We start from the raw sequence: 27,870 nt of genomic DNA on the forward strand, positions 1-27,870 counted from the left end.
ATGCTGTTACAGTAATCAAGCCTACTAAAGATGAATGCATGGACTAGTTTTTCCAGGTCCTGTTGAGACATCAGATCTTTTATCCTTGATATATTCTTGAGGTGATAGTAAGCTGACTTTGTTATTGTCTTAATGTGTTTTTCTAAGTTTAGGTCTGCATCCATCACTACACCCAAATTTCTCGCCTGGTTTGTGGTTTTTAGATGTATAGATTGAAGTTCTCTGGTGACCTGTAATCGTTTTTCTTTGGCGCCAAGGACTATTACCTCAGTTTTGTTTTTGTTTAGCTGGAGAAAATTGTGGCACAACCAGTCATTGATTTCCTCAATGCATTTACCAAGAGCCTGTACAGGGCCTCGGTCTCCTGGTGACATTGTGATATATATTTGTGTGTCATCTGCATAGCTGTGATAGTTTATTTTGTTGTTGTTTATAATCTGTGCCAGTGGGAGCATGTAGATGTTAAACAGAAGGGGTCCCTAGATGGAATCTTGGGGAACTCCACATGTGATACTTGTCTGCTCAGATGTGAAGTTACCTATTGATACAAAGTATTTCCTGTTTTCTACGTATGTTTTGAACCAGTTTAGTACAGTTCCTGAAAGACCTGTCCAGTTCTCCAGTCGTTTGAGTAATATGTTGTGGTCAACTGTATCAAATGCTGCACTGAGATCCAGTAAAACTAGGACTGACATTTTTCCACTGTCTGTATTCAGACATATGTTATTAAACACTTTGGTCAGAGCGGTTTCAGTGCTGTGGTTCTGTCTAAAACCTGACTGGAAGGCATCGTAGCAATTATTCTGTTTTAAGAAGTAACTGAGCTGTTGAGAAACTGCTTTTTCAATGATCTTACTTAAAAACGGGAGATTTGAGATCGGCCTGTAGTTGTTCATTTGTGTCTTGTCAAGATTGTCCTTTTTCAGTATAGGTTTGATTACAGCAGTTTTTAGTGATTCTGGAAACACACCTGATAATAAAGAAAAGTTGACGATCTGTAACAGGTCTGACTCTAAAGTCTTTGAGACCTTTTTGAAAAAACTTGTTGGCAGGACATCTAAACAGCAGGAGGAGGAGTTCAGTTGACCTAAGATGTCCTCCAGGTCTTTGCTGTTAATAGGTTGAAACTGTTTCATGGTGTTTAAACAGTTTTTTGGTGGACACAGTACATATCCTGGATCTGCTGTTGATGTACCAATTGCTTGTCTAATTTTTTGGATTTTTTCAGTGAAGAATTTGGCAAAGTCATTGCAGGCCATGGTCGAATGAAGTTCAGCTGCCACTGACACAGGAGGGTTTGTTAGCCTGTCAACTGTAGAAAATAAGACCCGAGCATTATGGCTGTTTTTAGTGATGATGTCAGAGAAGTAGGACCTCCTTGCATTCCTCAGTTGTAAATTATAATTGTGAAGTTTCTCTTTATAAATGTCATAATGAACCTGGAGGTTTGTTTTTCTCCATCTGCGCTCAGCTTTCCTACACTCTCTTTTTTCATTTTTCACCAGTGTGGAGTTTCTCCATGGAGACCTTTTCCTTCCTGAGATAACCTTCACCTTAATGGGAGCAATAGTGTCCATTACATTTAACATGTTAGCATTGAAGCTATTGACGAGCTCATTGACTGACCCTCTGGGCAGGTCAGGTGTTAATGGGAAGACCTGGTTAAAAATTGCACTACTGTGTTCAGTTATACACCGTTTTGTGATCACTGTTGTTGATATATTTGTGTGGGCTGAGATTTTAAACACAGTAATGATCAGACAGGCCCACATCAGACACAGTAACCTTTGAAATGCTCAGGCCTTTGGAGATCAGTAGGTCAAGAGTGTGTCCTCTATTATGTGTGGCCTCTGTTACATGCTGAGTCAGCCCAAAGTTGCCCAGAGTGTTACTCAGGTCTTTAGTCCCTTTGTCCTGAGGGTTGTCCACATGAATGTTAAAATCCCCAGCAATAATTACACAGTCAAAATCAACACAGATCACAGACAGCAGTTCACTGAGGTCATTAAAAAAGTCTGTGCAGTATTTGGGAGGCCTGTAAACATTAAGAAACACAACTTTGGATGGGGCCTTCAGCTGTAAAGCCACATATTCAAAAGACTGAAAACTTCCAGGAGATAGCTGCTTACATTGAAATGATTCATTAAATAAGACAGCAACCCCTCCTCCTCTCCTGCTCGCCCTGACCTCACTGATAAAACTGTAGTTAGGAGGGGTCGTCTCGATGAGAACAGCTCCACTGTTACTTTGGTCCAACCAAGTTTCAGTTAAAAACATAAAATCAAGGCTGTGCTCAGTGATTAAATCATTAATTAAAAATGTTTTCCCAGCTAAAGATCTAACGTTTAATAAAGCCAACTTAAGTGTTTTAGAGGTATTACTTGTCCCCTCGTGTTTGGGAGCAGTCTGTGGCACAGAAGGTATGTTTACTATATTTAAAGATCTTTGAGAGTGCAGCTCTCTGTGTTTTGACCAGGCCACATGTCTCCTGTCACCTAAAAGTACAGAAATTTTAAAACCTTCTAGTAAACAGGGTCCCAGCTTCTCCTGGGAAAAGTCACCACTGCCATAATCCTCACAGCCCAGACCCTTCACATATCACACATCAGACTGCGGAGACAGGGCATGAAGAGGAACTAAGGGGGGCGAGGCTGGGCAATGTGACTTCGATTGCTCTGTTGAGGGTGGGGCTCGATGGCGAACCTTTGGCCGCTCTGGTGGGGGGTTTATGGGGGACAAAAAGGGATTGGGACGGGGAGTAGATCTGAGCCCAGCATTGACCCGCTCCATCATCTCCTCAGTGAATTTCAGGTGTGGGGAGGAGGGAGAAAGGGAGGGGGAGGAGGGTGATGGCCTGTCAGGGGTTTGGGGGACTGGGGAAGGTCGTGGTCCCTTGTCCTGGTCGTTGGTGTTGTTGAGAGAGTTGGAGGCAAATAGGGACCCCTCTTCTTGCCTTAGATGTCTTTCCTTTCTGAGGCTCTTCCCGGGTGGGGGCAAATGGAGCTCCTCCTCAAGGTTTCTGCTGGGCTTTGTCTGTTCTTGGAGTACTGTTTGTTCCTCTTTATGAGATAACTCCTCGTTTATCTCAGCCTTGGCACCAAGCACGGATGGATGACGTATGGAATAAAACAAGTTGGAGGTGAACAGTTTCACCCCTGACTTGTTAAAATTAAATCCATTTGCTTTGAACAGATGCCTGCGTTCCCAAAAAATATTAAAGTTGTCGATAAAGTGCACTGAGTCTCCAGTACTGCAATCTTCTGCAGGAGGCTGTGGTAGTCATCTGTGGAGAGGGAAGGCATCTTGTTGCTAGTTAGCCTAGCGGTTAGCACCTTTCCAGGCTATTGAGGCTGCTCAGTGCCCAGACGCTGTAATCAGGCTTCAGCTGTGTCTAGGCCACAGACACACGGAGCGCTGAGGACAAGGTAACCATAAAATGTTGCTGTTTCTGTTAAGAACACTCTAGTCCTAATGATCTACAAGTGTCCAGAAGTTATCGCAGGTAAGCTCACACGGAAAAAGGGAAAAAATCAGCATAAACAGTGTTTAGTGTTCTGAGTGAAGAGGAGGCTGGGGAGCTAGCCCTCGGGTTTGCCGGAAGATTGGCCTGCGATGTCACAACAGACATGGTCTGTAAAGGCATCGACCATTCAAGTGCTGATATGACAAAGTAAGTTAGTAAAACAATATGAAAGTTGTATCTTTTTTGGTATTATTTGTCATTTCCCCGTATTTGGGTTATTGGTGTAACATTGTTAATCTTACTTTCTAATAACAGACAGACTCTTCTCAAAATCCAACACAATCTTAAACATGAGCTGACTGATTCCTCAACCTTCAGTTTGCTGACACACACCTTTGGCCCCGCTGCACTGGATTCTGTCATTTCATTCCTGTGTGAAAAACTTGATCTTGTCTCTTAAATAATGAAACCTTTTGTGACTTTTGTTTGTGCTGTAAATCAGAATCTTGAAAATTGTTCATTGTTGTTCTAAGTTTGTGTTAACTATTTGGCAAAAATGATTGGTTCCTAATCCAAACAGCATAATGACTGTTCTAACACATATCTTAAAAATGCTACAAAGAAAGAAAATTATCACATATGTTTCAATATGAATGTAATTGTGTCACACTCGGTTTGTAGTAGCTTTCCTGTTTTATTTTGAGTTTTGGTATGTTTACACTGTTATTTTTATTTCCCGTGTGTTCGTCTTCCCTTATTAGTTTTACTGTATTTAATTAGTCTGATTTAATAACTTATAATTATTTACTTTCCAGTGTGTATATATGCTCCTCGTTTGGATTATTGTTTGTTTGAGTTCTGCCTGTCTTTTCTATTAAAGATTTGGACTATTAGTGGACCTCGTAGGTTTTTATTCTGTTCAATTGGTAATTGACTGGGTTTAATTTAGTGGCCTGGAAAACAGGCCGGAGGGGTCTGGTCATTTTAACCCCCTAAGACCCGAAATCTTCCATGGCATGCATTTTTAATTTCTCTTTGATATTTGGGCCGATTGGAACCCGATGAATGTAAAAAGAAAGAATTACCAGGTTTTGTTTTTTTTACCTAATTTTTGTTTCTGAGAAAAATGAGAGCCACATATGAGGACATTAATTTGAAATTTCGATAGAACAGTTGCAGTATAATGTCCTCATAACTGTATATCAGGCACTTGTTGATCAAGATTTAGTATTTTGGTCTAAATAACCCAAAATGTGATGTCCACATGTGTGGACGCCAGGCTGGAGTAAAGTGTTAGAGCTATTTATACCTATGTAAACTTTTATACACTGGTTTTTACCTGTCTTGTTTCAGAAAGGTTTAAAAGGGTAATGTCCACAGTTTATTTGTTTATTTATTTGTTTGAATTCAACATATTTTATTAAAGTAATTGAGCTTGAACACAGAAAAAACTGAATCAAATAATCATAAAATCAAATCACTTGCACTATACTGAAGTCTAATCTACTCTGAGCTAATGCCGGTTTCCAACACTAATGATCGGGTGAAGGAGAGAGATGAGGGTGTGCACGGCCACTGGTGCTCTTATCCCTGTTCTTTGTGATACAATCCAACAGGAAAGCAGTCAAACCCTTGGACATTAGCCAAGTTAACGTTCACAAATATATACACACAGAGGAACTCTGAGCCCCAATGTCAGCATTAGCACAAACATGCCACTTCATACCAAATCTCAGTGTGAGGTCAGGTGTTAGTCTCATTCCATTATTCTGGCTATATTTTCTTACTCATTACTATTAAACTTATACTTAAGACTAACTATTAACAAAATCACACTCCAATAACTCTGTTATTACACTTTGTATTTAATCATAAAAAGGCTGGATGTTGAAACCTTTTACTTCTATTTTGTATGAGCCAGGATTCTCAACAGCTGATACTCTGTCTGTATCAGCTGGTGGTGGCGCCTGTGTCCGGCAGCCTCGCCTCTGTCAGTGCGCCCCAGGGCAGCTGTGGCTACAGTGTAGCTTGCTATCGCCAGTGTGTGAATGTGTGTGTGAATGGGTGAATGACTGAATGTAGTGTAAAGCGCTTTGGGGTCCTATGGACTAGAAAAGCGCTATACAAATGCAGGCCATTTACCATGTCCAAAAAGTGACAGGTATCGTTTTATGGAGCAAAAAACTTAAGAGCGCATATTTTATAAATAATACCAACAATTACAAATGCAGACCTTTAATAGTAATAAGTAATCCTTTATTTATAATGCATAGCAATATAAAAATAGTAACATGTGAAAATATTACAATGGGCACAGATGAATTTGTATCAAAAACAGCAACCAAGCCAAAGTAATGAATAACACACATAAATAACAACTGCTTGAGAGAGCAAACAATTTCTTTTCATCTGTTCCTTGGCAGAAAGTTAAGACAGCTATTCAGCTTTAGGTTTCAATAAACAGAAGTAATGGATGCAGTCCCTTTGAAATGTCACACAAAAGTCTACTTGTGCATATACTTAGCTTTAACTCTTCTCTTTTTTGTTTTGTATTCCAAAAGGTTTTCATTTTCTCCAGAGGATGTCTCTCTTTCAGTGGTTATCGACTGTTCACATTCATTTTCACAGACTGTTGGAATGTCGATGCTGGCCGAACGTTTCTTGCTAGAATACAATGGCCTAATTTTGCGTGCATTATCTGTCGTCTTTATTTCGTACTGGCATATACTTTTGCCTACTTGTTTTGTTTTTAAGACATTTGTATGCAGTTCATCTATCATTGCAGTAATACCCTCTGGAATGAATGCCCACTGTTTAACTGTGTCTAAAACAGCATTTAGTTTTCCAACTGCATCTTCTGTGCATTTTTTGTCTGTGCTTTCAACTACAGGAGTGTCATTCAAAGTTGATAGAGGACTTTTCAGAGAGTTTTTCATTTGTTTAAAATGGCTACAAGCCACCTTCAGGCAAGCACATGTGTTATAGTGAGAGAACGTACAACAAGTGCACTGAAGTGTTTCAGCCGATGCAAAAAAACAGATTTCCAAACAAACTTGGCATTTTTATCACTTTCAAGTCCTCACAGTGTACAAAGTAATGCCTTTCTTTCACTGCAATTCTTGCCAAGGTAGAAATGTCTGTTTCCATGTTTGGATAGATGTCATTGTCAGCCTCTGCTAATTTTGCAAGTAACACTAGATGCTTGCAAAGAAGTCCTCGTAAGCCATATGTACAGTTGCAGTAGGACTCAACAGGGCAGACATCATACACCATGTCTTCTCTTGACTCAGATGGGACTTGATATGCATTAACTCCATGGCTGTTCTTGACTGTAATTTTAAGAGCCCAACCACTTTCCATCAGTCTTGAAGCAGAGTCTGAAACTTGAGACAAGGTGTCAGCAAACCTGTTTTTCATGCGGCCCACATCTTGCAGGGTTTTTATGACTGAGAAGTAGTCGTCGGCCTTCCCTAGGAGCACTTCAATCAGATCATCCAGACGCCTATTCTTGTAGCCAGATAAAAACTGGTATTTCAGGCGGTGGAAAAATCTGAAAAACAGTTATTTGAAATGATTAGTAACTGTAATTGAAGGAATTTAAAGTTTTAATCAAGACTGTATTATTTTTTTAAAAATTGGAATACCTATTGCACACGTCTTTTATAAAGGAATGCTCTGTGCCGGTTTAGCTGATTTAGGCAAATCCACCTACTCACGCTGCTAGAATTTAAAGGATTTGCCTAAAACCTGTTCTGGCAATGACATGACGAACCTACTCAGTTTAGCCTCTTGGATTAAAGCATAATATCTTTTTTTCAGCAATACAATTGAATGAGGTCAAAATAATAAATCATACCTTTCAATCACATTGTTTGTTTCAGAACGAGCGTGACTGAAGCGACGGCCGTAGTCACACCACATGTGGCCAATGCCTTCCCAGTGCTTCTGAAAATACTGGCACACCAAAGGGTATTGCTTGTCTGGCAGAACTCTGCTGATGTGGCTTTAAAGTCGTCCTCCTAAGAGAATTGGATGCAACAGAATATATTTCAATCCATTTAACAGACCTATTGAAATCTTTAATATTATGTATTGAAGCCCTTTTCCTTTTATTGAATAACATTAAGAATTTTAAGTTATTAATAATATGTCGTGTTTTTGTATTAAGAAGCAATTATTTCTTCCCTTACAATGGCTATGAAGGAACACTAAACCTATAAGCATATTTGGTTTCAGCATCTGTCTGTGAAAGAATCCCACTCACAAGTTCTACTGCACAGTGGGTGACACAATGATGTTCTGCACAGCTTAAGTACTTGTTTTGATAAGCAAGATAAGAAGCCAGTTTTAGAAATTGTTTCAAAAATTTATTTTGTATCTCTCTGTAACTTTTTTTTAGCAACTGAAAGTTATGCTCTTAGTGTAATCAAGAAATCAAAATGTGAAATAGACAAATTACACTTACAGATGTGCAAGCTTTCAGCTTACAAAAGAAAGAAATGATTTCATTTCTCTTTTGGGTTTTAGAAAGCCCATGGACCCCGGACTCTGATTTTGAAAGCCATCGATTAACAGCCTGTGAATGTAAGAGGAAAAAAGTTAATCTGGAGAGAGAGACAGAGGGGCAGCTGTACAAAAAGCATAAAAGAAAGCTGACGTCCAAAAATAACTTTGTCACTCACTGGACAAGAGGACCTGTGCATTACAGAAATCAACCAGGCAAACATATTTTTAAATGTCAAAAAGAGCTTTGGGAAGCAGCCACCAGAAGATGAGTGCACTGTGGTCTTAAATGGATGGACATAGTCACTCAACATTTTATCCCTTTATATTCATTAACCTGAGTAGGTGAATATCACAATGAGGCAAATCATAACAACAGGACCCTGTTGTAAAAATGTGTTTCAGGTGCATCTTAGACAACGTGAAAAGAAAACAATGTGGTTTACCTGCAAGACATGGTACCAGCATAGAAGGATAGCTGACTCTGGAAAAACCTTCTGCAAAGCATTTATTTCCGCAAAGTCTTTGTCAACCATAAATGCTCTACAGAAAAAAAGAAAACACTAAATGAGATTAAACAGTATGAAAATGTTTTTGCTATCTCAAAGCACCACTTCAATGCCAAATTAAACATTTCAACTCACAAGTAGATGTATAAAATACTGCATACAGCCTATAGGAATAACTTTAACAACTGGAAAGGAAAGTTTTTTGCAGCCCATGCTGCAGCTATAGCATTAGATTCTGGCATGTTATAACTTTTTTGAAAAGGAATTATTTCAAAATTAATAGCTGTCAATGTATTATTTACCTCGGGGAAGTTGGGAAATGCTCACAAACTATTCCAAGAACAGTTTCCAGGGTTTTCTGACTTTCGTTGCTGACAATAGCATAGGCCACAGGGACTCCATGCCCATGATCATCTCTTACAACAAGTGTGAATAAGGGAAATGAATACTGGTTAACGCAGTGCGTGGTGTCAACAAATACTAACTGTTTTGCATAGTTCTCCATGTTTGATTTCATTACAGGTGTCTGCAAAACAATCATTAGTTCTTGGTCAGATGTGTATGGTTGATAGAAGAGAACATGTTCTTGATGTTTTCCATTAAGTAAGGTATGTACACTTTGACTGTCTCCACAGTTAAAGTGCTTCTTCCTCATCATGCAGGTTCTAACACTGTCAATGTCACGTGGTGTGACAAAATGCTCTCTGTTGTGAAGATCTCTGTGTCCATGTTCTTTGGCCCATTTATGACATTCGGTTAGTATGATGGCTGGCTTAGTTCCAAGGGAAAGCAGTTCCTCAATCTTCCTCCTCAAATCACTGGAAATATTGTTGAAATGTGCGTCTTTTGGGTCCGAAGGATCATGCCCATCATGCTTATCATATGTACGCTGCACGATGACTGTGTGGTCTTTCCAACATTTGAGTACTTTAAATGAAACATAGGCCTTACAGCCCACTGCTCTGTAGCTGTTTCAACTTTTTTTCCCAGCTCTGATGCAGTTGAATTTGTAATAGTCTCTTTTCCTGTCTTTACCTGAGGCAACATTTAAACATTTATAATGTCCATGAAGGGTTAATGAGTTCAATTTTTCTAACACAACACTGAATGGGTCCTCCTGGCATTGTGACACATGCACACAAAGTTGTGTGTCTTTTCCAGTTTTTTTTTTTCGTCATTCAGAACACTTCTTCTAATTATATCGTCCATTTCTGGTGGAAAAATAACGAAGGTTTAATTAGTCAATATTCATTAATTCATTTTAACTTGTTTTGGGGTTTTTTGCAATACAATGTAAATATTAAATATAATATTAAAAAATATATATATATATATAATAATATAAAACAAACAGGGGCTAAAAGAAGCTAAACTTTCATATGGTATGTCTCTGGCAACTTTAACATGATGTCCCAAGGACAACATTTACGCGATGTCCCAGGGACAACATTTACGCGATGTCCCAGGGACAACATTTACGCGATGTCTCAGGGACAACATTTACGCGATGTCTCAGGGACAACATTTACGCGATGTCCCAGGGACAACAAAGGAATGACGTCACAAGAAGGTGATTGGTCACGGACGATCTGATTTCCTCGTGTCAGCATTGTTCCCACATCATCATAATTAATGTTGTTCCAGGTTCAATATTGCAAGTGACCAATCACCTTCTTGTGACGTCATTCCTTTGCGACTTCGAAATACCCGCCTTCGATTATTTCGAAATACAAGTGAAGAAGTGAAAAACCGCCGCCTGTCCGCCGAATTTGAAGTCAATTTAGGATACTTTCCTTTAATAAACGGTAAGCATTATACATATGTTCCTCACTTGGCTTGCTGTTTGTTTGCTAGCGATAGGCTACTTGACAACAGCATTAGCTAACCAGTGTTCTCTAGACCAGCGTTCCCCAACTTTTTGGGTGTTTCGTGACCCGGGGGTTGGGTCAGGCAAAATTGCAGTAGCTTCCCTGATCATTTTACAAACATAAGTGAAGAGAATCTGGACTAAAAGGCCTAGACTTATGGTTGTGTGCTGAATCTATGAATCAAACTATCACCTGGAAACATAATTAACTGGTCCATAGCTGTGAAACTGGACATGAGTTCTTGATTCTATGGAGATTAACAGTAATCCAGAAATTTACAAATTTGTCCTGGGACATCGCGTAAATGTTGTCCCTGGGACATCGCGTAAATGTTGTCCCTGGGACATCGCGTAAATGTTGTCCCTGGGACATCATGTAGAAGTTGCCCTGGGACATCGTGTAGATGTTGTCCCTGGGACATCATGTAGAAGTTGCCAGAGACATACCATATGAAAGTTTAGCTTCTTTTAGCCCCTGTTTGTTTTATATTATTTTATATATATATATATATATATATATATTTTTTTTTTTTAATATTTACATTGTATTGCAAAAAACCCCAAAACAAGTTAAAATGAATTAATGAATATTGACTAATTAAACCTTCGTTATTTTTCCACCAGAAATGGACGACATAATTAGAAGAAGTGTTCTGAATGACGAAAAAAAAAAGAACTGGAAAAGACACACAACTTTGTGTGCATGTGTCACAATGCCAGGAGGACCCATTCAGTGTTGTGTTAGAAAAATTGAACTCATTAACCCTTCATGGACATTATAAATGTTTAAATGTTGCCTCAGGTAAAGACAGGAAAAGAGACTATTACAAATTCAACTGCATCAGAGCTGGGAAAAAAGTCGAAACAGCTACAGAGCAGTGGGCTGTAAGGCCTATGTTTCATTTAAAGTACTCAAATGTTGGAAAGACCACACAGTCATCGTGCAGCGTACATATGATAAGCATGATGGGCATGATCCTTCGGACCCAAAAGACGCACATTTCAACAATATTTCCAGTGATTTGAGGAGGAAGATTGAGGAACTGCTTTCCCTTGGAACTAAGCCAGCCATCATACTAACCGAATGTCATAAATGGGCCAAAGAACATGGACACAGAGATCTTCACAACAGAGAGCATTTTGTCACACCACGTGACATTGACAGTGTTAGAACCTGCATGATGAGGAAGAAGCACTTTAACTGTGGAGACAGTCAAAGTGTACATACCTTACTTAATGGAAAACATCAAGAACATGTTCTCTTCTATCAACCATACACATCTGACCAAGAACTAATGATTGTTTTGCAGACACCTGTAATGAAATCAAACATGGAGAACTATGCAAAACAGTTAGTATTTGTTGACACCACGCACTGCGTTAACCAGTATTCATTTCCCTTATTCACACTTGTTGTAAGAGATGATCATGGGCATGGAGTCCCTGTGGCCTATGCTATTGTCAGCAACGAAAGTCAGAAAACCCTGGAAACTGTTCTTGGAATAGTTTGTGAGCATTTCCCAACTTCCCCGAGGTAAATAATACATTGACAGCTATTAATTTTGAAATAATTCCTTTTCAAAAAAGTTATAACATGCCAGAATCTAATGCTATAGCTGCAGCATGGGCTGCAAAAAACTTTCCTTTCCAGTTGTTAAAGTTATTCCTATAGGCTGTATGCAGTATTTTATACATCTACTTGTGAGTTGAAATGTTTAATTTGGCATTGAAGTGGTGCTTTGAGATAGCAAAAACATTTTCATACTGTTTAATCTCATTTAGTGTTTTCTTTTTTTCTGTAGAGCATTTATGGTTGACAAAGACTTTGCGGAAATAAATGCTTTGCAGAAGGTTTTTCCAGAGTCAGCTATCCTTCTATGCTGGTACCATGTCTTGCAGGTAAACCACATTGTTTTCTTTTCACGTTGTCTAAGATGCACCTGAAACACATTTTTACAACAGGGTCCTGTTGTTATGATTTGCCTCATTGTGATATTCACCTACTCAGGTTAATGAATATAAAGGGATAAAATGTTGAGTGACTATGTCCATCCATTTAAGACCACAGTGCACTCATCTTCTGGTGGCTGCTTCCCAAAGCTCTTTTTGACATTTAAAAATATGTTTGCCTGGTTGATTTCTGTAATGCACAGGTCCTCTTGTCCAGTGAGTGACAAAGTTATTTTTGGACGTCAGCTTTCTTTTATGCTTTTTGTACAGCTGCTCCTCTGTCTCTCTCTCCAGATTAACTTTTTTTCTCTTACATTCACAGGCTGTTAATCGACGGCTTTCAAAATCAGAGTCCGGGGTCCATGGGCTTTCTAACACCCAAAAGAGAAATGAAATCATTTCTTTCTTTTGTAAGCTGAAAGCTTGCACATCTGTAAGTGTAATTTGTCTATTTCACATTTTGATTTCTTGATTACACTAAGAGCATAACTTTCAGTTGCTAAAAAAAGTTACAGAGAGATACAAAATAGATTTTTGAAACAATTTCTAAAACTGGCTTCTTATCTTGCTTATCAAAACAAGTACTTAAGCTGTGCAGAACATCATTGTGTCACCCACTGTGCAGTAGAACTTGTGAGTGGGATTCTTTCACAGACAGATGCTGAAACCAAATATGCTTATAGGTTTAGTGTTCCTTCTTAGCCATTGTAAGGGAAGAAATAATTGCTTCTTAATACAAAAACACAACATATTATTAATAACTTAAAATTCTTAATGTTATTCAATAAAAGGAAAAGGGCTTCAATACATAATATTAAAGATTTCAATAGGTCTGTTAAATGGATTGAAATATATTCTGTTGCATCCAATTCTCTTAGGAGGACGACTTTAAAGCCACATCAGCAGAGTTCTGCCAGACATTTAAGCAATACCCTTTGGTGTGCCAGTATTTTCAGAAGCACTGGGAAGGCATTGGCCACATGTGGTGTGACTACGGCCGTCGCTTCAGTCACGCTCGTTCTGAAACAAACAATGTGATTGAAAGGTATGATTTATTATTTTGACCTCATTCAATTGTATTGCTGAAAAAAAGATATTATGCTTTAATCCAAGAGGCTAAACTGAGTAGGTTCGTCATGTCATTGCCAGAACAGGTTTTAGGCAAATCCTTTAAATTCTAGCAGCGTGAGTAGGTGGATTTGCCTAAATCAGCTAAACCGGCACAGAGCATTCCTTTATAAAAGACGTGTGCAATAGGTATTCCAATTTTTTAAAAAATAATACAGTCTTGATTAAAACTTTAAATTCCTTCAATTACAGTTACTAATCATTTCAAATAACTGTTTTTCAGATTTTTCCACCGCCTGAAATACCAGTTTTTATCTGGCTACAAGAATAGGCGTCTGGATGATCTGATTGAAGTGCTCCTAGGGAAGGCCGACGACTACTTCTCAGTCATAAAAACCCTGCAAGATGTGGGCCGCATGAAAAACAGGTTTGCTGACACCTTGTCTCAAGTTTCAGACTCTGCTTCAAGACTGATGGAAAGTGGTTGGGCTCTTAAAATTACAGTCAAGAACAGCCATGGAGTTAATGCATATCAAGTCCCATCTGAGTCAAGAGAAGACATGGTGTATGATGTCTGCCCTGTTGAGTCCTACTGCAACTGTACATATGGCTTACGAGGACTTCTTTGCAAGCATCTAGTGTTACTTGCAAAATTAGCAGAGGCTGACAATGACATCTATCCAAACATGGAAACAGACCTTGGCAAGAATTGCAGTGAAAGAAAGGCATTACTTTGTACACTGTGAGGACTTGAAAGTGATAAAAATGCCAAGTTTGTTTGGAAATCTGTGTTTTTTTGCATCGGCTGAAACACTTCAGTGCACTTGTTGTACGTTCTCTCACTATAACACATGTGCTTGCCTGAAGGTGGCTTGTAGCCATTTTAAACAAATGAAAAACTCTCTGAAAAGTCCTCTATCAACTTTGAATGACACTCCTGTAGTTGAAAGCACAGACAAAAAATGCACAGAAGATGCGGTTGGAAAACTAAATGCTGTTTTAGACACAGTTAAACAGTGGGCATTCATTCCAGAGGGTATTACTGCAATGATAGATGAACTGCATACAAATATCTTAAAAACAAAACAAGTAGGCAAAAGTATATGCCAGTACGAAATAAAGACGACAGATAATGCACGCAAAATTAGGCCATTGTATTCTAGCAAGAAACGTTCGGCCAGCATCGACATTCCAACAGTCTGTGAAAATGAATGTGAACAGTCGATAACCACTGAAAGAGAGACATCCTCTGGAGAAAATGAAAACCTTTTGGAATACAAAACAAAAAAGAGAAGAGTTAAAGCTAAGTATATGCACAAGTAGACTTTTGTGTGACATTTCAAAGGGACTGCATCCATTACTTCTGTTTATTGAAACCTAAAGCTGAATAGCTGTCTTAACTTTCTGCCAAGGAACAGATGAAAAGAAATTGTTTGGTCTCTCAAGCAGTTGTTATTTATGTGTGTTATTCATTACTTTGGCTTGGTTGCTGTTTTTGATACAAATTCATCTGTGCCCATTGTAATATTTTCACATGTTACTATTTTTATATTGCTATGCATTATAAATAAAGGATTACTTATTACTATTAAAGGTCTGCATTTGTAATTGTTGGTATTATTTATAAAATATGCGCTCTTAAGTTTTTTGCTCCATAAAACGATACCTGTCACTATCAGCTGTTGAGAATCCTGGCTCATACAAAATAGAAGTAAAAGGTTTCAACATCCAGCCTTTTTATGATTAAATACAAAGTGTAATAACAGAGTTATTGGGGTGTGATTTTGTTAATAGTTAGTCTTAAGTATAAGTTTAATAGTAATGAGTAAGAAAATATAGCCAGAATAATGGAATGAGACTAACACCTGACCTCACACTGAGATTTGGTATGAAGTGGCATGTTTGTGCTAATGCTGACATTGGGGCTCAGAGTTCCTCTGTGTGTATATATTTGTGAACGTTAACTTGGCTAATGTCCAAGGGTTTGACTGCTTTCCTGTTGGATTGTATCACAAAGAACAGGGATAAGAGCACCAGTGGCCGTGCACACCCTCATCTCTCTCCTTCACCCGATCATTAGTGTTGGAAACCGGCATTAGCTCAGAGTAGATTAGACTTCAGTATAGTGCAAGTGATTTGATTTTATGATTATTTGATTCAGTTTTTTCTGTGTTCAAGCTCAATTACTTTAATAAAATATGTTGAATTCAAACAAATAAATAAACAAATAAACTGTGGACATTACCCTTTTAAACCTTTCTGAAACAAGACAGGTAAAAACCAGTGTATAAAAGTTTACATAGGTATAAATAGCTCTAACACTTTACTCCAGCCTGGCGTCCACACATGTGGACATCACATTTTGGGTTATTTAGACCAAAATACTAAATCTTGATCAACAAGTGCCTGATATACAGTTATGAGGACATTATACTGCAACTGTTCTATCGAAATTTCAAATTAATGTCCTCATATGTGGCTCTCATTTTTCTCAGAAACAAAAATTAGGTAAAAAAAACAAAACCTGGTAATTCTTTCTTTTTACATTCATCGGGTTCCAATCGGCCCAAATATCAAAGAGAAATTAAAAATGCATGCCATGGAAGATTTCGGGTCTTAGGGGGTTAAAATGACCAGACCCCTCCGGCCTGTTTTCCAGGCCACTAAATTAAACCCAGTCAATTACCAATTGAACAGAATAAAAACCTACGAGGTCCACTAATAGTCCAAATCTTTAATAGAAAAGACAGGCAGAACTCAAACAAACAATAATCCAAACGAGGAGCATATATACACACTGGAAAGTAAATAATTATAAGTTATTAAATCAGACTAATTAAATACAGTAAAACTAATAAGGGAAGACGAACACACGGGAAATAAAAATAACAGTGTAAACATACCAAAACTCAAAATAAAACAGGAAAGCTACTACAAACCGAGTGTGACACAATTACATTCATATTGAAACATATGTGATAATTTTCTTTCTTTGTAGCATTTTTAAGATATGTGTTAGAACAGTCATTATGCTGTTTGGATTAGGAACCAATCATTTTTGCCAAATAGTTAACACAAACTTAGAACAACAATGAACAATTTTCAAGATTCTGATTTACAGCACAAACAAAAGTCACAAAAGGTTTCATTATTTAAGAGACAAGATCAAGTTTTTCACACAGGAATGAAATGACAGAATCCAGTGCAGCGGGGCCAAAGGTGTGTGTCAGCAAACTGAAGGTTGAGGAATCAGTCAGCTCATGTTTCAGATTGTGTTGGATTTTGAGAAGAGTCTGTCTGTTATTAGAAAGTAAGATTAACAATGTTACACCAATAACCCAAATACGGGGAAATGACAAATAATACCAAAAAAGATACAACTTTCATATTGTTTTACTAACTTACTTTGTCATATCAGCACTTGAATGGTCGATGCCTTTACAGACCATGTCTGTTGTGACATCGCAGGCCAATCTTCCGGCAAACCCGAGGGCTAGCTCCCCAGCCTCCTCTTCACTCAGAACACTAAACACTTACTTTAGTTTTGGCCTTCTTAGGCCTGTCAAGAATCATTGCGGGCAGTTTGGCTTTACGGCCCTAAAAAAGAAAAAGTGCAAACACCAAAAGAGCAGAGAGAGACACACACACGCGCACAAAGTTAAATGCTTTTGTTTACATGGTGTAATTGTGTATATGTTGCAGCAAATGCACAATTTCCAGCCACATTGTCACTTCATTGATACGAGTAACCCGGATTTATTTCAGGTGACATCAAAATCACGAAATGTATACCTACCCCAATCAAACCTCTGAAAACAATGAACTGACATGTTCTCTGCGTTGATTCTGCGCTTGATCTCGTCTTCTGTTATTGTGTAGGTTTTCTTTTTTGAGCTTGGTACAGATAAGCGACCATGCACTCTGTAAACTGTACTAGTTCCTTCTGAATCAGTTTGGAATTCTGTATCTGCATCGATCCTGTCAACATCATCAGCAGCAGCATTATCTGTACTCAGACTTGTGCCGTATACTTCTGCTTCTTTTTCGTTGTCTTCAGTCTGTGTACCTTCATCTCTTTCAGTCTGTGTACCTTCATCTCTGACTGTCAGTCTTCCTATCTCACTGTTACTTGTCAATTTGCTGCAGATGTTCTCTCCCTTAGGAACTTTTCCTTTGTCATTCGCTGCCTGATGCTTTCCCTGATGACATTCTTCACTGGCTACTTCTATTGCTCCTCCTGTATAGCCACCCACTATGCTGCACAACTCCTTTCCCTCTGCTGTGCTGCACTGTGCTGTTACATAAAGAAGAATGATATAAACAGCACTATATCAATTTAATTGTGAAGAGAAATCCCCACAATACGACACAGTTATGTCTAAAATAGTTTTGTGTAAAAACTGGATCTTGAAACGTCCACTTTAATTACACAGTCCGGGTGTGCAAAGGCAAAATTACGAAATTTTTTTCACTTTAAACATTTTTGGACATTGTTTAGTTATATTGTGACTTACTCTCACAGAAGATACAGATGCCACAAACAGACTTTGAACAACGCATGTGCTTATATGCACCACATTTCTGGCACTGCACCTGTGAATTAAAAAAAAAAAGAAGAAGAAGAAGAAATAAACAAACAAAAAGCAAATGAACAAAGTCCATTAAATAAACAATCTATATGGCTAAGGACATGTCATAGTGTACCCGGTCTTTGGCTGCAATCACACACCAGCACTGACTGCACTTCCTAGTTCGATCTGCAAAATATAATTTGTTTAAGTACAAGTTACATTTTCCAATGTTAGAGAAAAAGAAGGCAGCTAATTTTATCTTTACCTATTGAGGAAAATAAGTAGTGGCAAAGTCGGGACCTGAGCTTTGTGATTTCAGTGTTGTACTCCTCCACTTGTGTTTTACCATCAATGAGAGATTGGGCAAACTAATAATTGACGAAGAAGAAGAAAAAAAAAAAAGAAAGAACAAAAAGAATTAGATTAACAAAGAAATGTTTGTTTGTTTTTAACCCCCCCCCCGAGAAAAAAAAACAAAAACAGAGCAACCAAAGCGAAGCATTACTGCTGAAATGGTTCAATCTACAAAAAAAATTGAGATTTTACCATCCTGCCTCTAAGGCTTTAAAAACTGAATAGGCAAAAATGTAAACATTACTTATATAGGTTAAAGCTATAGTTTTCAGTACCATTATGACATGCACTCCACATGAGTTCCCATCCTGTTGATGTGGGTGGCTCACATGTGACAAGGTCCACTCTCCAGCGCAGCCTCTTGCTGAAGCAAATGAGCTGAGAGATCGCAGTTATTACAAATAAAAAGCATATAGAGAAATCAATAACCACGTTCGGTAATGATTTCAATTAAATTAAATATGTTATGTTAAATATGTTAATTAATTACCTCCAGTTTTTCAACACCGCACTTTTTCTGACCTCCGACTCGCCAAATGAATTCATATAGACTATGGTCCTCTTGGGTATGTCACAAAACTGTTTTGTAAAAAGATGGATATGGTAGGCTTGGGCCTTGAGCTTTCCTAATGAGGGACACTGAAAAGTATCATGCACTAGAGAGAGTGCAAAATCTGTGCAACTTACAAACAAGGTCCAGTGGCTGCCGTTTTCCAGACAGGCTCCAATCAATTTCTCATACATCTGAAAGATGTTTTTCTGAAAATAAAAAGAATGTGACAAGTATGTTTTTCTGTCAAGAATGACACTGCAAAACTGCAAAAGCTTGTCAGGTGAGACTTGTAATTAATTCTGCAGATACACAAACATATAGAAAGTGTCATTTTTGGTTTACATTAATTTCTATAGTGTGTACAAAACAAATCAAGACCACAGACTCAACACGCACCACTCAATTTTTGGTGTTCTTTATCAGTTGGCCAAGACAGAAATGTTTTAATCTGTGTGCATTGCTTTTGAACAAGTCTTTACACAGAAAAGGTTTCAGAAAGGTATTTTTCAGGTTCTTCAGACAAGGCTTCAATTTTGGAAAATGCTGTTTGTTTATAGTGGCAACTTATAAACCCTTTGTGATAAGAACATAGTTACCACAGTCCAAGTCATACCTTCAAAAAGTATGCACTTTTGTGCTCTTGTGGACCCATCCAAAATTTTTCCAGTGATTTGGCTTGGTATTGGATAAATGTGAGGGAAATTCTATAAAAATAACATAAATACACCTATGTTTTCAAATACATTACAAAAAACGTAAACATGCTATGTCATTATGATCAAACAAGCTTTTCAACATACCTCACACTGCAAATAGATTAGGCCATCTATTACCTTATAAAACAAATAAATAAATACATATAAATAAAAACAGAACTAAGGAATACGATTCATTAAGTAAATTGTACAATAAAGTGTATTTAAAGCAGAATTTAACATTAGTTTTATGACAACATAAAAGGATTTTTATGTCAAGAGGTACCTCATCTGAAATGTTAGTCTGGTCAAACAGGGATTTCAAACTTGAAATACCAATAGAGTTTGGTCCAGCTACTCCCACAAGGTAATCTGTGAGAAAGCATATGCTGTAGTTAACAGATATCGTTTTCTTTTTGCATGCTGCAACCATCATCCATTTCAGTCTTCTAGGAGCTTTGTCTGGTTGTAGTTCTTTTTTCTCCTCCTCTCCCCTCATCTATTAATTAAATTGTTTTCTGACCTTCCTAACTGTTTCCGACCTGTCTTCCCAATGTGATGTTTAAGCAATATATGTATGGTCAGAAGGGGGTGAAATTTTCATTGCAGTTGTACGTGTAACATTGCATGTGATAATAAAAGGCTTGATTGGTTGATTATTCAACATGAGTTGACATTTACCTGACATTGTGAAGGAGTCACAGTTTCTGTAAGGGTGTAAGAACATAACATGTGGATTTGTTACACTTCTTTTTCACAAGTTAATAACAATCAATAATTTTCATTCCATTATTTACAAGCTATCACACGATGTCCCAGGGACAACATCTACACGATGTCCCAGGGACAACATCTACACGATGTCCCTGGGTCAACATTTACACGATGTCCCAGGGACAACAATTACACGATGTCCCAGGGACAACAATTACACGATGTCCCAGGGACAACATTTACACGATGTCCCAGGGACAACATCTACACGATGTCCCTGGGTCAACATTTACACGATGTCCCAGGGACAACAATTACACGATGTCCCAGGGACAACAATTACACGATGTCCCAGGGACAACATTTACACGATGTCCCAGGGACAACAATTACACGATGTCCCAGGGACAACAATTACACGATGTCCCAGGGACAACATTTACACGATGTCCCAGGGACAACATTTACGCGATGTCCCTGGGACAACATTTACGCGATGTCCCAGGGACAACATTTACGCGATGTACCAGGACAAATTTGTAAATTTCTGGATTACTGTTAATCTCCATAGAATCAAGAACTCATGTCCAGTTTCACAGCTATGGACCAGTTAATTATGTTTCCAGGTGATAGTTTGAGTCATAGATTCAGCACACAACCATAAGTCTAGGCCTTTTAGTCCAGATTCTCTTCACTTATGTTTGTAAAATGATCAGGGAAGCTACTGCAATTTTGCCTGACCCAACCCCCGGGTCACGAAACACCCAAAAAGTTGGGGAACACCGGTTAGCTAATGCTGTCGTCAAGTAGCCTATCACTAGCAAACAAACAGCAAGCCAAGTGAGGAACATATGTATAATGCTTACCGTTTATTAAAGGAAAGTATCCTAAATTGACTTCAAATTCGGCGGACAGGCGGCGGTTTTTCGCTTCTTCACTTGTATTTCGAAATAATCGAAGGCGGGTATTTCGAAGTCGCAAAGGAATGACGTCACAAGAAGGTGATTGGTCACTTGCAATGTTGAACCTGGAACAACATTAATTATGATGATGTGGGAACAAAAATGCTGACACGAGGAAATCAGATCGTCCAAACAAGTCCGTCTTCTTTCAGGCTGGGGCTGCCTAACTGAAAGAGCAGCAATTTTTAACCCGGACATATATCAGACATTTTTTCAGGATGGCAGTTTTCAGCGTATTTCTGACTTTAGCAACTCCATCACTTACATTTTTCTTCTTTCTGCTTATCGTTGCATTTCTTGCATACTGCTTGTATGTTAGACACATTCATATGAAATATGACCACATACCCGGCCCACCGAGGGACAGGTAGGTGAAGCCGTCGTCGAAACCCCTGTACTGGCATTACCAGAGAATGACCAGCTGTTTTTGTCCTCAGTTTTCTTCTGGGACACTCACCGTCGTTTTTGAGGATAATGAAAAATGGCGGAGTTGTACACGACAAATATCTGGAGTGGTAAGTGGAGCGTAAACGATGTTTTTGTGCGGTTTTTAAAAAGTTGTGATTAATAATATTTAAAGGTCAGCATGTCCTTTACAGGGCCGAGAAGTATGGGCCTGTCTACAGGACAAATGGTCTTCATTACGTTGTAGTGTGCGTGTCCAGTCCAGAGGCAACAAAGGTGAAACAGTGTGAAAGTGCTGGGCAGAAATCCTGCAATTGTTAAATTGCCAAATAATAAAAAATAACTACATTAAGCCTAACTCTCGATAATATTTGCATAAATCCAATTTCTTGCAATGTTTCATTTCATTTCCCACACCCATAAACTACACTCTTCCTACACTACTGACACTTTATTCACTTTTAGTCACTTAGAGTTATTTATTCACCTTCAGTCACTTTAATTTTAAAACTGTATATACTGTATATTCTGTGTATTTATTATTTCACTCCTATTTCCTGTTCTTATTGTTCTTATCTTCAACATATGCTGAACATTGTTTGTTAATTGCCCCTTGGGGATAAATAAAGTCTTCTGATTCTGATTCTACTTTATGTTTGTGGATTCAGGAAATCCTGATGTCCCCAAAGTACCCCAAAGATAAATTTCTTTGCAAAAAACTCTTCAGCCTATTTGGTCAAAGGTAAGACTGCCTTATCAGGCTACTTAGGTTGCTTCTCTACATTAGCATCAGACTTGTTTATTTACATTTTGCTTTATCAGTGGAACAAAATTAAATTCTCACGATAAAATGATGTCTTTTCATGAATAAATAACCAAACTGTTTTAAAGTCATCCAGCTCTTCAATACACTACCTCTGCTGATTTAGCCAGCGCAGATCTGGTGTGCACTATAATATACTTTAAAAAATGAGAAATGTTATATATTTTTATGATTATTCCATTTGAAGACATTTTGAAAAAAATGCTTTTATTTTAACAGCAATTAGGAATTGGGTTTTGTGAGAATGTTTTCTCAACTTCCTTCTTTGAAGGTTCTTAGGCAATGGCCTGGTAACAGCACGGGATCATGAGAAGTGGTACAAACAGCGCCGGATCATGGACCCTGCGTTCAGCAGCACGTGAGTTATGCATTTGTTGCTTTATAAGGTATACCTTGCCTTTACCAGGCTGAAACCACTTTTGCCTTAAGAACTGCCTCATTTCTTCATGGCATACATTCAACCAGTGCTGGAAATACGTTTTGGTTGATTTTTGGTATTTTGGTCCATATGGCATCATGCAGTTGCTGCACATTTGTTGGCTGTGCATCCATCATTCAAATCTGCCACATCCTAAAGGACCTCAGCTGGAATTAGAGAGCTGACTGTGGAGCCCATTTGAACACAGTGAACTCATTAGCACGGTTAAGAATCAGACTCTGAATACTTTATTAATCCCTAAGGAAACTATTTGGATTACAGTTGCTCCAAGACAGTTACAGTAACAGACTACACTAATTAAATAATACAACATGTTACAGAATTTACAAATTTGACAAATAGCACAAATTTATCAAAAATCGCTCAATTTTAAATATCAAAAATATTGACAAAGAATATTACAGAGATGGAAAGAGGTGGAAGAAACCAGTTTAAGAGGATTTGTAATGAGTAGTTACTCAGTTTGTAGCAGTCTGGACGTTCTCATCCCATCTCTGGCATCAACAAGGCAATTTCACCTAGAGAACTAGTAGAAACAGTAGGGAGATAGTAGCAGATAGTAGGAAGGTTTTTCTTTTTTCTGTGCAACAGTATCCGTTAATTCATTTCTGTGATAGTTTGTTGGGATGTCTTGGATGTGCTGCTTCTCCGTCTAAAGCTATCATTACTTCCAGGTATCTGAGAGGTCTAACTGGAACCTTCAATGAGAGGGCAGAGAAACTGATGGATAAACTTGCAGATGTTGCTGACAGTAAAAAAGAAGCTAATATGCTCCATCTTGTCAACTGTGTCACCCTGGATGTTATTACTAAGGTATTATATTGCAGTCATTTTTACCCTTCCAAAGGGTGAGTGTGTGTGTGCATATTTGTGTATACTTTTTTCTTGATAAATTTCAGGTTGCCTTTGGGGTGGACTTGGACCTCTTGAAGAATAGTTCACCTTTCCCTAAAGCCATTGAGACATGTCTGAAAGGAATGGTTTACTACCTTAGAGACAGATTTTTTCAGGTATTACTTCAGCGTTTGTTGTTATGCAGTAGTTCTGCCAACAACATTGTTATCTGAATGCCATCCTAAACCTGTCAGTTTTCCATTCCAGTTCAATCCAAAGAACAGAGGATACATTAATGAGGTGAGGGAAGCGTGCCGCCTGCTCCGTACAACTGGAGCCAAGTGGATCAGTGCGAGAAAGACCGCCATGCAAAACGGTGACGAGGTCCCCAAAGACATCCTGACACAAATCATCAAAACTGCAAGCCAAGGTTGGAGTCCCCAAATTTCACATTAGACTAGACTAGATAAGAGCAATAATATAGAATCTTGTTGAATCTGTGTGAAGAGCATAAAAACGAGTAAATAAACACACTGAAAAAAAATGATAGGACAGCACAAGTTCAGTGTCTCCCATATGAACTCTCCTTGGAGGTTTGTGTTAGTACCTGTTCATGATGAGAGCACATCTTAACATGGTAGATGTCAAATCATTTATAGGTAGTTTTTTATCATTTCAGAGGACAGCATGACTGAAGAAGATGAGGAGTTTATGCTGGATAATTTTGTGACATTCTTCATTGCTGGTGAGTCTCTGTTATTTCATCTTTGATGTTAGAAGTAGTGCCCTGTGATTGACTGGCGATCTGATCAGGGAGGATAGTGCCTTTTTCTCAGTGACAGCTGGGATAGGTTAAGAAAACAATTAAGAAAATGGACTGATGTATGAAATATTACACAATAATTTGGGCTTGCTCTATCTTTGTGGAACACCAAAAGGTTTGCTGTGTTAAAAGGCGCACAATGCAGTCACCACTTTAAGCATCAATTTTTAACTTAATGCCAAATGGTTTCATCTTTATAAAATGTTATCTATTGCAGGTATTCACAACATACATTCATTTTCATGGACTACTGACCATCCAGATGATGGATGTATTGTTATAGACTGTATATCAAAGATGGAAATAGCTTTTGTGTCTGTGGCGGGGCGTGCAATCACGCATTGTAATGGGTGCTGTATTTGTGGTTGCGATAATGTTGAGCAGGCAGCGGGAGAGCTGCAGCTCTGTGAGCATTGTGAACAGCAACCGTGTGAGTCAATAAAGTATGCTGCAAAGCATGAATTTGCACCCGGGTCTGCCGTGGTCTTTTACAGTGTCTTAAAAGTGAACTTTAAAATGGAAGTGAATTAAACCTGCTTTCTTTCTGAAGCCCACGAAATGGCGATATATGCGGTTGCTCCTGTTCCTATAGAAGTCTATGGAAAAATGACTTTTTCCATAAATGGCTTTCAGTGGTGCTGTTTTTAATGTGATTTTGTAAAACCTGCAGAGTTTATAGGCTCAGGCACTCATCCTGGGTCAACACTGAATCAAAAACCAGTATGCTAGCCATACTGTCTTTGAGGAGAAGGTGGCTGGGGCCGATCTGTAGTATTAAACAACACATTCATTGGTTTGTCAGTCAAATGTCAGGTGTGTGGGCTGACCCCCTCATCATCACATCCTTTTCTTTTTGGAATCAAGATGGTGGAAACTCTCATCTTGCAGCTTTGCAATCAGACCAGTGAATGATGTTACAATAGCTGCATACATCTTTTGTACTGCCTAATGTCGTGTGTAATTTATGCTATTCCAGGCCAAGAAACAACAGCCAATCAGCTGGCTTTTGCAATCATGGAACTTGGAAGACATCCAGATATACTGGAGAAGTAAAAAGTCAAAATATATTGCGCGACAGTTTCCACTATAACAAATAGACTTTGGTTTCTTATGGAGTTTTCTCATTTCTCAGAGCGAAGAAAGAAGTGGACGATGTTATTGGGATGAAACATGAAATAAGCTACGATGACCTGGGCAAGTTGGTCTACCTGTCACAGGTACATGTGGCAATTTGAAAATTGTGGTACTATTTTTCTGTATCTTAAAGTATCCTTGGTCTTCTGCATTAATGAGATTTGTGGTTTTAAGCATTTTCACTGCTCTGTTGAGTAGAACGGTGTTATATATATATATATATATATATATATATATATATATATATATATATATATATATATATATATATATATATATACACACACACACACACACACACAAGATGTGCCGTATGAATTGTATACATCTTCTCCCAGGTGTTAAAAGAGACTCTGAGAATGTACCCCACAGCTCCGGGCACATCTCGTGATATTGCTGAAGACATGGTGATTGATGGGATCCACATACCTGGAGGATTTGTTGCTCTTGTAAGTTGTGAAGATTTTAAATATGTTTTAATATCTCCTGGTTTGAAGATGGATGTATTTTTTGATGTGTTTCTAGCAAAGCAGGAAATACACTTCTGTATAAACATCAAGATAAGTAAATACAATATTTTCTAATGTTTAGTTCAGCTCCTATGTGAGTGGGAGACTGGACAAATTCTTCGAGGATCCACTGAAATTTGATCCAGACAGATTTCACCCAGATGCTCCCAAGTAAAGAACACACTGTTTCACCATGCTGACATGTTTTACATAATAATGTTTGTACACCCATTATTATCTCAGATAAAATGAGTTAAATTGTTCAAAGTAACTGAGGCTGTCTCTTGTCTGTTCAACAAGGCCTTATTACTGCTACTACCCTTTTTCCCTCGGTCCTCGTGCGTGCCTGGGACAGAACTTTGCTCAGGTGAGGATGACAACATAATGTGAAGACCCACTCACCTATAAACACACTGACTCATCTCTGTGGGCGCTGTTGTGTTTTTTAGATGGAGGCTAAAGTGGTGATGGCCAAACTGCTCCAGAGGTTTGACTTCACTCTCGTCCCAGAACAGACCTTTGACATCCTGGATGCTGGCACACTCAGACCAAAGAGTGGAGTGTTGTGCACTTTGGGTCACAGGGATTACAAAAATAAATGATCTTAACGGACTTCACATTGGAACAGGTCATAGGTATCTATATGGTGGGGCAGAGTTTTTACTCTTGTCTGAAAACTGATTTTTTAAAGAAATCCTTGTAATGAAAATAGTCTCATGTATGATCGTAATACACGCAATATATTCATATGAAATGCTTATAACTATTTTTATGTCTTCACTGGAATAATCTATTATTATTATGGAAACATTTTTGAGGAAGCTAGGATCAATACCATTTGCTACTGTATGTATGTACACACATATACACACACATATAAATATACACAGACACATACTGTGCAAAGCTAATTTCTTTTATTTTGCTTAGAACATAGGAACTTCTTTTCTGTTAGTAACAAATTTCCTAAATATAAAAGACACTTTCAAAGCTGTCTGTTATGTGCAGACACATCACTGATTCATCACTTGAGTTATAGGTGCCTATTGTATGCTTGAATGATTAATACCACTTTAAATAATTAAAGGAAAATCTGGCTCCTTGTAAGCAAAATATGGAGAGAACTGCAAAATGTATTGCAGTTGCTTTTTCATAGCCACTGCCTGTAGCACTCATTTAAACATGACTTTTGTGTAAATGAAATAAAACTGAAATACAATGTCTGTTTTGAGAAGTTGCCCCCTTTCTCTACCTCAGACAAACTGTATACAGTAATAACATGAATTAACAAACTGTTATTAGAGAGTGAAATCTCAGAGGCACACATCCTATGTGCCATTTTTCTTAACGGTTTAGTTTTTCACAAGAGGTTCCTACTAATGTTTCAGAATAAGAGCCCAGTTAAGAAAAGCTCTATTACTGTCTGGTGAGCGCTTTTAATTTGAAACAAATCCAGAAAGTTTGCATAAACGGCGTAAGGTACGAAATTTCACAGCGGGAGAGGTTCAGAAGTCGTGATGAAAGACTGGTGGATGATGAGTTTATTGGCTGTCAAACGAAAAGTGAAGATGTCAGACATTTTCATCTGCTGAGATAAATAAACGCCTCGCACTATAAGATGAAATGAATGCATTTTATTTGCTTTTATCTTGTTTCTTGTGTTCTTGATGAAGAAGACTTGAATATAATGTTAA

At 38.2% G+C, this 27,870-nt stretch overlaps 3 protein-coding genes and 1 long non-coding RNA gene across 17 annotated transcripts; 2 read left to right on the forward strand and 2 right to left on the reverse strand.

Annotated features, from left to right (window-relative positions):
* Window positions 1-5,697: 5,697 nt before the first annotated feature.
* LOC113007075 (uncharacterized) lies at window positions 5,698-9,453 on the reverse strand. Of its 3 annotated transcripts, none has more exons than XR_003269848.1 (4): window positions 8,778-9,453; window positions 8,413-8,509; window positions 7,320-8,039; window positions 5,698-7,013 (listed from the first exon to the last, which is right to left on the reverse strand). It is a non-coding gene; the product is annotated as an uncharacterized LOC113007075 (long non-coding RNA). The 3 variants fall into 3 exon arrangements; XR_003269847.1 differs by having other exon boundaries at window positions 7,320-7,482; window positions 7,929-8,039; window positions 8,413-9,453; XR_003269846.1 differs by having other exon boundaries at window positions 8,413-9,453.
* A 652-nt stretch (window positions 9,454-10,105) lies between these two features.
* Window positions 10,106-14,953, forward strand: LOC113006954 (uncharacterized). Of its 3 annotated transcripts, XM_026143225.1 has the most exons (6): window positions 10,106-10,280; window positions 10,967-11,876; window positions 12,145-12,241; window positions 12,615-12,725; window positions 13,171-13,337; window positions 13,644-14,953. In XM_026143225.1, the coding sequence occupies exons 2-6, from the start codon at window positions 11,521-11,523 to the stop codon at window positions 14,104-14,106; spliced, it is 1,194 nt and encodes a 397-aa protein (XP_025999010.1). In that variant the 5' UTR covers window positions 10,106-10,280; window positions 10,967-11,520; the 3' UTR covers window positions 14,107-14,953. The 3 variants fall into 3 exon arrangements, with proteins under 3 accessions (XP_025999010.1, XP_025999012.1, XP_025999011.1); XM_026143227.1 differs by having other exon boundaries at window positions 10,967-12,241; XM_026143226.1 differs by lacking the exon at window positions 10,106-10,280 and having other exon boundaries at window positions 10,895-11,876.
* A 963-nt stretch (window positions 14,954-15,916) lies between these two features.
* Window positions 15,917-21,181, reverse strand: LOC113037515 (uncharacterized). 10 transcript variants are annotated; one of them, XM_026194708.1, is made up of 13 exons: window positions 21,114-21,181; window positions 20,215-20,240; window positions 19,820-19,905; window positions 19,639-19,671; window positions 19,452-19,542; window positions 18,973-19,044; window positions 18,776-18,864; window positions 18,561-18,663; window positions 18,197-18,299; window positions 18,065-18,117; window positions 17,875-17,953; window positions 16,766-17,654; window positions 15,917-16,657 (listed from the first exon to the last, which is right to left on the reverse strand). In XM_026194708.1, the coding sequence occupies exons 5-12, from the start codon at window positions 19,488-19,490 to the stop codon at window positions 17,122-17,124; spliced, it is 1,071 nt and encodes a 356-aa protein (XP_026050493.1). In that variant the 5' UTR covers window positions 19,491-19,542; window positions 19,639-19,671; window positions 19,820-19,905; window positions 20,215-20,240; window positions 21,114-21,181; the 3' UTR covers window positions 15,917-16,657; window positions 16,766-17,121. The 10 variants fall into 10 exon arrangements, 8 of the variants coding, with proteins under 8 accessions (XP_026050493.1, XP_026050491.1, XP_026050486.1 ...); XM_026194706.1 differs by having other exon boundaries at window positions 16,766-16,957; window positions 17,157-17,654; window positions 18,776-19,044; XR_003274633.1 differs by having other exon boundaries at window positions 16,766-16,957; window positions 18,776-19,044.
* A 120-nt stretch (window positions 21,182-21,301) lies between these two features.
* Window positions 21,302-27,399, forward strand: LOC113037512 (cholesterol 24-hydroxylase-like). The gene is made up of 15 exons (XM_026194697.1): window positions 21,302-21,576; window positions 21,647-21,724; window positions 21,809-21,890; window positions 22,283-22,356; window positions 22,709-22,795; window positions 23,551-23,689; window positions 23,776-23,886; window positions 23,978-24,140; window positions 24,390-24,455; window positions 25,510-25,582; window positions 25,666-25,750; window positions 26,006-26,116; window positions 26,259-26,347; window positions 26,477-26,543; window positions 26,626-27,399. The coding sequence occupies exons 1-15, from the start codon at window positions 21,428-21,430 to the stop codon at window positions 26,776-26,778; spliced, it is 1,527 nt and encodes a 508-aa protein (XP_026050482.1). The 5' UTR covers window positions 21,302-21,427; the 3' UTR covers window positions 26,779-27,399.
* Window positions 27,400-27,870: the final 471 nt, after the last annotated feature.

Source organism: Astatotilapia calliptera, chromosome 15, assembly GCF_900246225.1.
Source record: "Astatotilapia calliptera chromosome 15, fAstCal1.2, whole genome shotgun sequence".
NCBI classification, from domain to species: domain Eukaryota; kingdom Metazoa; phylum Chordata; class Actinopteri; order Cichliformes; family Cichlidae; genus Astatotilapia; species Astatotilapia calliptera.

Excerpts from the sequence above, each read along its gene's own strand:
- LOC113037515 (XM_026194705.1), bottom strand. The coding sequence starts at position 19,490 with ATGGGTCCACAAGAGCACAAAAGTGCATACTTTTTGAAG. Across the intron at positions 19,045-19,451 it reads AAAGTGCATACTTTTTGAAG|AAAAACATCTTTCAGATGTA; the intron begins GTATGACTTGGA and ends TTTTATTTTCAG. Across the intron at positions 18,664-18,775 it reads GCGGTGTTGAAAAACTGGAG|CTCATTTGCTTCAGCAAGAG; the intron begins GTAATTAATTAA and ends GCGATCTCTCAG.
- LOC113037512 (XM_026194697.1), top strand. The coding sequence starts at position 21,428 with ATGGCAGTTTTCAGCGTATTTCTGACTTTAGCAACTCCATCACTTACA. Across the intron at positions 26,117-26,258 it reads CTGGAGGATTTGTTGCTCTT|TTCAGCTCCTATGTGAGTGG; the intron begins GTAAGTTGTGAA and ends TCTAATGTTTAG. Across the intron at positions 26,544-26,625 it reads TGGGACAGAACTTTGCTCAG|ATGGAGGCTAAAGTGGTGAT; the intron begins GTGAGGATGACA and ends TGTGTTTTTTAG.
- LOC113006954 (XM_026143225.1), top strand. The coding sequence starts at position 11,521 with ATGATGAGGAAGAAGCACTTTAACTGTGGAGACAGTCAAAGTGTACAT. Across the intron at positions 11,877-12,144 it reads CATTTCCCAACTTCCCCGAG|AGCATTTATGGTTGACAAAG; the intron begins GTAAATAATACA and ends TTTTTTCTGTAG. Across the intron at positions 12,726-13,170 it reads AGCTGAAAGCTTGCACATCT|GAGGACGACTTTAAAGCCAC; the intron begins GTAAGTGTAATT and ends CAATTCTCTTAG.